The 11,246-nt window shown below is 43.6% G+C and overlaps 1 protein-coding gene across 2 annotated transcripts in view; it reads right to left on the bottom strand.

The window, feature by feature from the left end:
* Positions 1-3,880: 3,880 nt before the first annotated feature.
* Positions 3,881-11,246, bottom strand: part of LOC311594679 (neuroendocrine protein 7B2) — a 47,130-nt gene continuing 39,764 nt past the window's right edge. For both annotated transcript variants that reach the window (XM_084776579.1, XM_084776580.1), the window contains exons 5-6: positions 7,812-7,865; positions 3,881-4,241 (exon numbers count right to left, since the gene is read on the bottom strand). In XM_084776579.1, the coding sequence (XP_084632705.1) occupies positions 4,146-4,241; positions 7,812-7,865 (150 nt within the window). In that variant the 3' untranslated portion in view covers positions 3,881-4,145. The remainder of the gene's footprint in view (positions 4,242-7,811; positions 7,866-11,246) is intronic.

Raw genomic sequence — 11,246 nt, 5'->3', positions numbered from 1 at the left:
CTCTTATAGTTTTGCACGTGTGTTCTCCTGAATACTCAACCATCCAGGTCTCTCCTGGCTTTGAGGAGTATCTTTTTATCATACTAATGAATCCTTGAGGAAACTCAGTTACAAAGAGATAAGAGTCACTGCTTAGATGCATACCCAGTGACTGGTTATAGCCATTGCTTTGTTTTTAGCAGCATGTCATGATAAGAGTGTGTGGCAGAGGATGGCTGAGAAGCAGCGAGAGAGGAAGGGGAGTTTCCTTGTGGGTATATCCCCCAAAGACTTGAAACCTCCTGCCTCATCCTCCAGGGTGCTGGGATTGCAATTGCAGGTGTAAGTCACACACCAAGCTGAACAAGGGAACGTCTGGGCCTTTCTTATACTTCAAAGAGGGTTTGTTCGTTTTGTTTTTTCCTCCATGAGTTCTACGTCTGATCTCCTCTACACTGTGAGTGTCTTGGGTCATAAATCATTTTGTGTCCCTCATGGCACAAACTTGATTCATGCAATACTTGGGTGAATCAAATCACCTTACAGAGATGTCCCAGTTATTCTCAGTGTAGCAAACTAGGTACCCAGTGAAAGCCTTTTCTAATGGAGTGTCTTCTGTGTTTGGAGCAGTGCATTGCCCTACGGAGCAGAAACAAAAACACTGTGTGGCATAGTCATGGGCTGGGTCTCTTCGGTTATATTAATGTACGTTAAGATCCTACTGTCCTGGGATATGTTTATGGTGTATAACAAGCTCTTTATTTTATAAGATTAATTTATTTTAATTTTATGTGTATGCATGAATGGTTGAACTCATGCATGCCTGGTGCCTGACCACACTGCTTCAGAGAGCCTAACTCCATGTTTGGAGATCCATTACTGATCAGTTGAAATGACAAGATGATGGGGTTGGGATGCTGAGCTGGGATAAGACTGGGCATGGGTCATGGTAGCTCCCATTCAGAGCACACTACATTCTATTTAGAAGTAGGGGAAGGCTCTACATCTAGAGTCTTATAATCACATCATTATTACAAATGTAAAACATCATGGCCAAATTGACCATCTGACACCTAAGAAGAGCATCCCTGTTCGCCACCCTTCTCCATGTTGCTGCCAAGGAGTCAGTGGGAGGAAAGATGGCCCCACTGGATGGGTAGTAGTTCCTCATCCCTGTGCAATCCATGTGAACACTCCCCGCATTCAATGTCTGGAGTACAGCCAGGGTTCTTTTTCTATCTTTAATGATGTTTTCAAGTGCACAATTGATTTAGTGGCGAATAGCTCAGAATTTCCTTCCTGAGAAACTACTTGTCTAAGTAGTTACTGCTGCTTTCCTTCTGTCTTTTAGTAAAGTCCCCGCAAGTGTACAATAAACTGGACAGCATTCTCCATGTTGCTGTACGAAGAGACCTCAGAAACAATGTTTATCAACCCATATTCCCTCCCGTCCTCCCACTTACTCCTGTATAATCTCACCCGCCTGCCAGCATCCAAGTAATGGGGTTCACAATTAACCATTCCACACCACACTTACCTCCTGTCTCCACCCACGTACCTTTCTGCTGGAAGGAGAATTCATTGGTTAATCCACCCCACCCCTGTCCTAACCCTACTTTTCCTGCCTTCCTGGTCCCTGTGTGCTTCAGGTGCCTTAGTGACCTCTGGGTGTCTTAGAGCGGATGCCTAGAGATACCTGTTCCCCAGATCCTAAGCCAGTGCTTGTTGAGCCCAGTGAAGCCTTGTGGCTCTGCAAGCTTTCAGAGAGGAGCAGAGGAGAAACCCTGTTTTTGTTGCTTGGCAGGCTTACTGAAGGGTTAGGATTCTTGTTCCAGGATGGGCAGGAGGTATTGGATGGCTGATCTTGCTACCACTTGTGTGGCAGTCACGGCGGGATGGTAGATGACTCCAGTTTTCCAAGCTCATATCACCTCCAGACAATTGCAGAACTCTGTATCGGGAGAACCTTCTCTATCAGTCTACTAGAACCTCGGTTCCCTGGGAGACATACTTCAAGCTCAGAATCAAACCTTTCGTGAATCTTAGGTATTCTGGAATGTTCTATATCCATGGCAAATATATTTTGAATAGTCATTCGTTGAAGACTCAGCCTACTGACTCATGTGGTAGGAGTTCAGAGTAGCTTCAGTGGCAATACACACAACAGAAAATATTGAACAACTCTCTGCGCCCTTCCCCCACCCCAGCAGCAAGAGCAGATGAAAGTCTCTTCTAGAATGGCCCTATTGTATCCTCCTTTGGGGCTGGGGCTTCAAGAGCCCTCATGCTGTGTAATTGCATCCAGGGGCCTTCAGTGGGCTGGTCCTCACAGTCGGAGTTCAATCAGGGCAGTGCTCCAGTGCCTGCACCGTATGCTTTACTTCTGCCTAGTGTGCCAAACATGTTCTTCTTTTGTTTCCCAAATGTCTCTGGGGTGACTACAACCACCTTCCCAATTTCAAAGATCCTTGCCTGTAGCACTACGGAAAGACTGATGCTATAATGGGTGGTAATGACTCTTCTCGGCCAAGGAAAATCAATGGCTCTTCTGTAGATATGGCCCAGGCCCCACCTGGAAAAGCGCATCCCTTTCAAGTCCATTAGTCTAATTTAAATCCCCTCTAAGCTTCCTTTTCCTTCTGTGAAAATCGCTTTTCCTCCCAGCCGTTGTGGCTTCTCCCCTCCATCCAACTTGCCCCATCACAAAACAAATTTTTCTCCCCCATGGAACACTGTAGCACATCCTTCCACCATGGCCAAGAGAAGTGGGCTACGTTCATATCCACACACATAATGATTTCTACCTTGTTTGCTACACTTCCAGGCGAGTGCTTACCATAATCTGCCCTTACTATGGAGCCTCCCCTCTGTTGATAGTATTGAAAATTTTCAAGCATATTCAAGCAGAGAGGTAGAAATACAAAAAAAAATTCCTCATGCATGTATGACCCAGCGTCAATGGCTATCAATACAGGGAATCCAGTTCACCAAAATCCATCTACACAAATTCCAACAGACATCTCTTCTAAGACACAAGAGCTCTTTAAAGATTGCTATAAAACTTGGTAATAACTAAATTGCACTATGGAGTCAACTACTACTCACACTTCCCCAATTATCTGATAATACTATTTATTTATTTATTTATTTATTTATTTATTTATTTGAGAAATGGTTTCTCTGCATGTAGCCCTGGCTGTCCTGATCTTGCTTTGTAGAGCAGGCTGGCTTCGAATTTATAGCAATCTGCCTGTCTCTGCCTCCCTGAGTGCTGGGACTAAAGGCATGCGCCATTACACCCTGCTAGTTTTTTGTTGTTGTTGTTGTTGTTGTTTGGTTTGGTTTTTTGTTTTTGTTTTTGTTTTTTTGTTTTGTTTTGTTTTTACTTGAATCAGGAAGCAAAGAAAAACCTACACACATTTCGTTTGGTTCATATTTCTCTTAAGTCCTTTAAAATATATAGCATTTCACACACGTGTCTGGGAGGGGGGGTTTTCTTGCCCTGAAAATCCGTCCATTCTGGATTTTTCTGGTTATTCCCATCAAGGGTTGAATGTTCCCAGTTCTGATGTATGTGAAATGGGAATCATATCTTCCCCATTGACATCATAGCATTAGTACTAAAGTTAGATACGTCTGCATGTCACTTTGCTCTATGAGGCAAAGAAGTTGATTTTTTATACTGTTATTTAAAAACAAAAAACTTCACAAGTTCATGCACAAGAACACGTATATTTATTAAGAAGCAGTCGCGTGAGATGTGTCAGCCCCTCCCCTTGAGTACAGACTTCTTTATTGGTGTGTAACAAGGCCCAAGGGCTAGGTGCACGACATAATCAAAATCAAATGCTAGCTTTTTACAGACTTGGCCCAAACAGCACAGACCCAAAACTGCAAGAAATCTGAGTATTTCATATCCGTGATTTTATTATACTTGACATACACATTTTAATTATAATGCTTCTTGCAGATCCACATCAAAAACTTGCCTCCCCTAAAGGAGCTTTTATTCTAATTTAGCAGAAAGCAGAGGCATCGGTGTGGAGGCGACTGCAAGGACAGCTGCTTTTCATCCATAAATATCTACGTAAGATGCATGCTGACACTCCTGGGGCTCTAGCGACATGCACATATGCATCGTATGGTTCCCACCTACTGTCTTCTCTTTATTCTGGCTCCTTCTCCTCTTCCGAAAAGTGGGGGACAGATTTCTTTGCCACAACATTATCCAGCCTCTTTCCTTGTAGATACGGATTGACACTCTGAAAAACACAGAGACCTCTCACATGAGTGAATGAGACTTGCTTTCTGACTGTTGGGCTAACAGGAAAATAGCATAGCACTTACCACCCACCAACTAAATCATGGCTCTAGCAAGTTGGTTAACACCTCATTGCTCCAAGGTACAGTATATAGTCTCACTGGCAGATATTACTAATAGTGTCATTCATATAACCGTAGTCCTCCTGATCATGCAATGTAGCCTTTTTATTGCTGTATTTGGCTTAGATGTTTGGGGTGAACTGGGGGGTGGGTGGGGGGTGGGTGGGAATCTTACTACTAACGTAGTTACCAAGTCTCACGTGAAAAAAGATGATTATTCTATGGCCTTATTTAAATGGGAGTGGATTAATTAAATGGATTAATTATTCTACAGGAAGCAAAGGAAAAGGAAAAGACAAATAGGACATGTGGGAGTTAGTGTCTGAAGACTGGCCGCAGGTCTCCCACGGCTGCACCTCTTCTATGCGAGGGTTCTGTGAAACAGAGTTCATTAATGGCTCTAGAAATCAATTCCAACCTTCCCCCAAGTCAAACTCAATGATGAAATAAAACGCAAAGCCAGCCAGCCAGAAGTGCCCTTTGTTTTTGTTTTTTAAATTTAGGCCTCCATATTCTGGAATCTCTTTCATCTGATGCTGCTCTGAATGCATCAAAGAGTTTCCATTGCTTCTCTGATATCATTTTTTTTTTTAGGTTTGGATTTGAACTAGTAACTGGAGCTTTGCAGCACAATCTTCAGTGAGCAGGAAAAAATGTCAAAAGTTTGGAAAGTATTTGTTTATTGAAGTTGCCTTCCAGCGATGGAACATGTAAGAAGTAGGCTGAGGTCACAAGTGAGGAGCAATCCCATTGTAATGCTAACTGCCATGAGCGAAGACACAGTTCTCAGACAGTTCTTGTGTGGGCCTGGCCTGCATGGCTGTCTTGGAAGGGGAGCAGTAATGTTCCAGAAAACAAGGAATGGAACCCAAGCATGGCCCTTATCAGTGTTCTTCACATTCTGGTGTATAAAACATAAATCAGGAAGGACCCAGCCATTCTGCAAAGATGACTCAGAAACAAGCTGAAGACTATAAAGTCAATGGTATCTTTATATACTTGAGAAGAGGCATGTCACAAAAAGATGATCATCCTTAAAGTGTTCAAAATAGTGCTCTTTCTGATGGAAATTGTCAACTACTGTGGTCTGACCCACCCCAAGGATACTAAGAAGCTCTTAGTAGGCAAGCTTAGTGTACTTGGGAAAATATACTCAATACCATAAACACTTTCCTGTTTTGCAACAGTACTAATTTGTAAAAGATAACATGTTAAAAGAGAATATTAAAGTGTGTCAACTGTGGGGTAGATGATGAACTGTTTAAGAGCATTAGTGTATTTTAAATGGTAACAAGGTACTGCTTTGGAGTTAAAATTTTGTCAAAATCACTTAAATGTACATTGATCTTTTATTTGTGAAGCACCCAGGCATTCGAATGGTCCCAGAAAATAAATAGGGGCTTTGGTTGTAAGCTTAGGGACCAGCTCTCTTGTTAAGAAACTTTCATGGTGCAAGATGAGCCATCAAAGGTTGGCGAAAGAGGGAAGAAGGAGACATGGAAGCCACACCTCAACCGTTTTTGGATTGATGCTCAATTATTGAATCAAGCGCTTTGTTTTTAAGCGTGTTATGAAGAACTCATGGTGCTTATACATGTATGGTCACTCATGAGTAGGTTACATAGAGATTGCTAGTGACATCTGCCAACTGAGGGGCAGCTTGGGATGGATCCTCGCTTGCTGCCCTCTTCAAACTCTCCATAGATGGTGAACATCACCAGAGTAAGCCTGAGTTCTTCAAATAAGCGAGCTACCATTTCTTCGTATAGATTTCTGCTCTGGAGAGGGTAGATAAGGTCTTTGATCAAGATGGGAAGAGCAGCTGAGGTGTGGCGATGTGAAAGGAAACTTTTGTTTGCCTGTCAGTCTAGAGGGGCCTAGGGCTAAAAGATAGGAGAGTGGGCTCTATAGATAGATGTCTGACAATAGAAGGAACTTGATACCCCAGGGTCACAGTGACCATTATTTCCCTAAATTCTAAGCCTTGTCTGTGTGGAAGAAGTTGAGGCCAAAGTAAAGATCCTTTGTAACATATGCCCTAGCCAGATTTTGAGTTTTGGTAATCACTAGTCTTATGGAAATGTGACCTAAAGTCAACCCAAGTTCCCCTGAACCAGGGCAGAAGGCGTGGGGGCCCAGTGAACAGAGACAAAGCTGCATGCTAAGTTATTCATTTGGGGTCAGTCATTGGTCTTATTTGGAAATGTCCTTGCTGTACCATGGGGAGATATTCAAGCTATCTTCCTGGCAAATTATGTGTATTCTGAGCTCCTAGAATAGAATTTCTTGATGTTCTCTCAAGAACACATTACACCCTTCCTGCTACCATCTGCCTCTGGAAGCTGTAATCACCAAGAGAAACCCTAACAACCCCATTCATTCTCCCAAAGAAAGTCTGCCTCAAGAAGTAACAGCTCCTTGCAAGGAAATTGCCTGTGGGTCCTCTGTGTTTGTCAGGCATCCCAGGGGCCTTATGATAAACACCAAGGCCAGAAACCCCACACTTCTTAAAGCATTTTCATATTGAACCTTGCCAAGCTCTTCAGATTGGCCACAATTGGCACTGACTAGATTCCCAGTATCCCCCAAGATCCCAGGTGATTGCTATTCCAAACAAATGCTCAGTGGCCTTTGGCTATACAGCCTGGCTTGTATACTTTAACTAAAATAGTTACTATGGTAGTTCTTTACTGTGTAATAGCAGGGTTTTCACCCCTCCTGTCTGGTGTGTTCAGATCCTTCTGTCCAGTAAGGTACAATAGATTAGCAGGATGGGCGTTGACTACCATTAAGCCTTGGGGCTATAATATGCAATAGAAATCTAATGTGACCTTGACATTCAGATTTATACGAGGCAACACCATATGACGAATGGCAAAATGCAAAACACAGAGACCAAAGGCCCATCTCAGACAATCCTCCAAGGAGAGCTAACTAAGCCTATACTCAGCTCGGCAGTCAGCCAATGAGATAGGTGGGCTGCATGTTACATCAACCTGACTAGGTCAATAAAAAAGATATGGAAGAAATTAAAAAGTACAAGTTCACACTTGCCGCTTTCTGTCTTACGATTTACACGATGTATGCAGATGTGTGGGCCATTTCCTCCACTGGCTTACAGAGTGTTTGAGGGAAGTCATGCCCTTAGCTTCCCCGCACAGTTCTACCCTGCGTGGATAGGAGGTTGTTCTAACTATTGAGTCTACCCTTAATGGTTGCAGACTGGAAGAGAAAAAACGAGTGTTCCATGAAAATCATTGAGTACTAAAGCTTAGGAAAGAAACCAAGGGCATATATGCTGGGTGTAGCCTTGCTACACAGGACCTCTGTTCTAGTCTCTGGGATTGCATCAGAAAAGATTCTGCTACTTTCCCAAAACTAAATGTTCCAATTGCTCCTCTCAGAGACACCAAACATCCCTGCAGCGCCCAGGTCCCCACGTGACTTACCCTCCGCTTCCGCCTCTGTCCCCCCTTCATCTTCTCATAAAGGAGCTTCTTGTTCTAGAGTGGAGAGAAAAGAAAACACAAATGTAGAAGTATGGATTGAATTTGGTAACTGTCTATTTTAAAGCAACGCTTGGTGTGTCCCCTGGATATTTGCATACACATATTTTGGAAACAAAGCTAGATGAAAGGAATGTCGTGTCAGAATGATAGACCACAAGAGAAAAGCTGGTGACTGCCTTGCTTTTCACAGAGTCTTCTGCACTGCCTCGAGGCACACAGTGTCACCAACAATCTCATAAACAGGGAAAGATGGCATGCTAAAAGACCAGGGCACGGGAAGCCCATCTCCTCACTTTGAACAGACTTTGTTTAAAATAAATAACTTTATCTTGGTATCTAATTCCCTTTTTATGAACTACGCACATGACTGTTCTCTGGAGCGCTGTCTAACCATTAACAACTATCCTCTGTGTAAATAAACCAGACATTGGCTTCTGCAGCCATCCTCCCATGGCCCAGGTTAGCGCTGCCTTCAAGCCATTCACAGAACCATTTGGTCTATAACATTTTTAATAGAGTGAACGTTTTAAAAACTGCCAAAAGCTTCTTGGCAGAAAGGAAAGTTATGTTGTGTGTGTGTTGGGTGGGGGGGTGCTGTTCTGTTAGCAATGTTTGTATAAGTGTTTCCACATACTGCTGTGTCTCAAAACACACGGTGGATTTAAATGAGCTCTGGGCTATCAGACACATGCTCAACACATTTCCCTCCAGTTGAGATTATAAAAGACAGAACACTTAACCTGAATGTGGAACCAGAGAAAGGGATTTGGATGTTTTGTTTGTGCTGGTTTTATTTATTTGATTTTCAAATCATAAGGAAAATAATGTATAAAACAGCCAATTGATCTTGCTGTAACTACAATACCCCAACACCGGCTTCTAGAAAAAGGAGCCGGCAGAGATCTGAGGAGGGAACAAGTTTATACAGCATTTGTATCCTCTGAGCTGTCAGGCTATTAACAAATATTTAAATGTTAGATTTGAAAGTAAAAATGACAAATGCCAAGAAGGAGCTTCATTGTTTTCTTATTCATTAAAGCCTGCCACCTGCAATTTACACTGAAGAGCTTTGCCCAGCCTCAAACATCCAGGAGCGCCGTGTGTGCCAGGAGAAACACTTCCATCGCCAGAAGCACAGGCACTGGGCAAAGCCCCTATCTCTGGCTCACTCGGGGGATGAATCAAGTAAATATCAGGAGGGAGAAAAGGCAGGCCTGCTGACCATCCCCCTTGAGGAATGAGGATATTGTATCTGGTCTCAACCTCAGTGTCTGAATGTAAACAACTCTAATGCACATAGAATGTTCTGGATGCTCATGCCAGAGTTGGGAAGGGGGTTGGGATAAAAGGGTGAGGATAGTGGCTGCTCAGACACATCACTTTCTCCAGCTGTCTGAACTTGAGGGAGGACAGAGGGGCCTGCAAGCTGGTGCTGTGGGGCCCACTGCCCATCAGTCCTGGCACAGCTCCAGCATGTCCCAAATGAGATGAAGGCAACAACATGTCAGTCTCCTTTAGAGGGTCTTGGGGAAAATTATATCCAGAAGTATACAAGGTCTGTTAGTTTTCCTTTCAAAGATGGTCCCTGCGTTCCTGGAGAGCCGAGCCCAGAGCCAGCATGTTCATGGTCCCCAGGCACTCCATGTGGCTGGGCTTTCTCCTGCAGCTCTGTGTCAGTGTCCATTGGATGGCAGGAGTTGGCAGGTATGATGTGAATGAAAAAAGTACACTAAATGAATGAAAGTAAATCAGCCACCTCCTCTGAGATGCAGTTGCTAGTTCCTTAGGGAGGAGTAGCCTAAGTTAGAGGAGAGCAGCTGGTTTAGGTCCATTAAAGGGCTTTCCAGCACGCTATTAAGATTTTGGACATCTCAGTTCAATTCCTAAAGGACGCTGGGGGGTGGGGGGTAGACATCTTCTTGGAGAACTGTCTGATCCTAGGTCTAGGCTACAAAAAGTACAAGAACGAATGGTGCTAAATATCTGATTGGGCCAGAAAGTTAAGGATGTGTTCAAACGCGTGCTAGAGTTGGTCCAAAGGAAGGAAAAGCCAGCTTGAAGAAATTCCCACTGGACAAATGCAGGGCATTTTGAACATCAAAATTAGTAACAACGAATCTATAGCAATGCCAAATAAATAAACATGTTTATAAACAAGAAAGCAAGTAGTGAAAGCTCTTTGTGGGAATAGGATGCAAATTAGCAAATGGAATAAGTTCAAGAGAGTGAGAAACTCACCATTCTGCAACTCCCATGGTTATAGCTGATTCTAGCAAATGCTACCATTGAATGCAAAGCATATTTGTTAACGGCTTCATAGAGATAAGAATATTCATAATCTCAAAGTTGTTTCTCACAAGCTAACTATTAATGTCAAACGCCAAATGATAATTTATGCCAGAGAAACATGGATAGCACTTTACAAAAGGGAATGAAATTACCACCAACGGGGGACAAATTGACACCATGTACTCCCTTGATGCAAAGTGCTAGGGAGGTACATAAATAAGACTATGAAGAAGCTTAAAGAGTTGACCTCATGGAAACTGAGAGACAAATAGTGACTACCAGAGCTGGGGATGGCGAAGAAGGTAGAGAGGGCATGATGGCAATCCAGGAGTGCCGACAGGTGACAAAGGGATGACTGCCAAGTGCTGTAACCACAACTGTGCGTTTCAGACAGTGAAGAGTACTCTGAACCTTTTCAACATAAAGAAAAGAGCACAGGGGCTGGAGAGATGCCTCATCAGTTACTAGTTCTGGCTGCTCTTCCGGAAGACCCAGGCTCCATTTTCACTACCCACATGTCAGCTTACAACTCCAAGTCGGTGGGACTCTGCTGAGTAAAGGTTATAGTCTGACATCTCCAGATAGCAGGTTGTGCTTGGTCTGTGATGGTGGAACCCCCCTTTCTCAGTGGGGTTCTCACTCCACCTCATCTGCTAATGCCACATCTTGTAAGGAGTTGTCACATAGGCCTCAGAGAAGACCACAGATCTTTTCCTGATAGGAAAACTGGCTTATCAAGCCCCACCCTATGTTAAGAAGATTCTAGTCTCCAGCAAATGACCTTTAAGCGCACCTGGAAGTTATTCCCACACTCACAGGATAATTAAGTACTGTGTTTTCCTTCTAGTGATAGGACCCCGAGCTTGTAAATGAGGTACTGTACCACTGGGTGTAGATTAACTATCCTGGTACCCCTGGCCCCAGTCAATCACACGTTCACCCCCAAACCCCTCCCCACTGCCCAAGGGTTTATAAATAAATGTTGGCTGGCATACTGGTGCTCTCTCTCAGGTGCTCCCACCATTACTCCACCATGACCACCTGAGACTCCATTTATTATGGGAGAGACCTGCTACTGGATGCCCA

This window comes from Acomys minous (genome assembly GCF_964271855.1).
Source record: "Acomys minous genome assembly, chromosome: 3".
In the NCBI taxonomy this organism is placed as follows: domain Eukaryota; kingdom Metazoa; phylum Chordata; class Mammalia; order Rodentia; family Muridae; genus Acomys; species Acomys minous.
The sequence above is the reverse complement of the archived record's forward strand: the minus strand, read 5'-3'. Positions and strand labels throughout refer to the sequence as shown.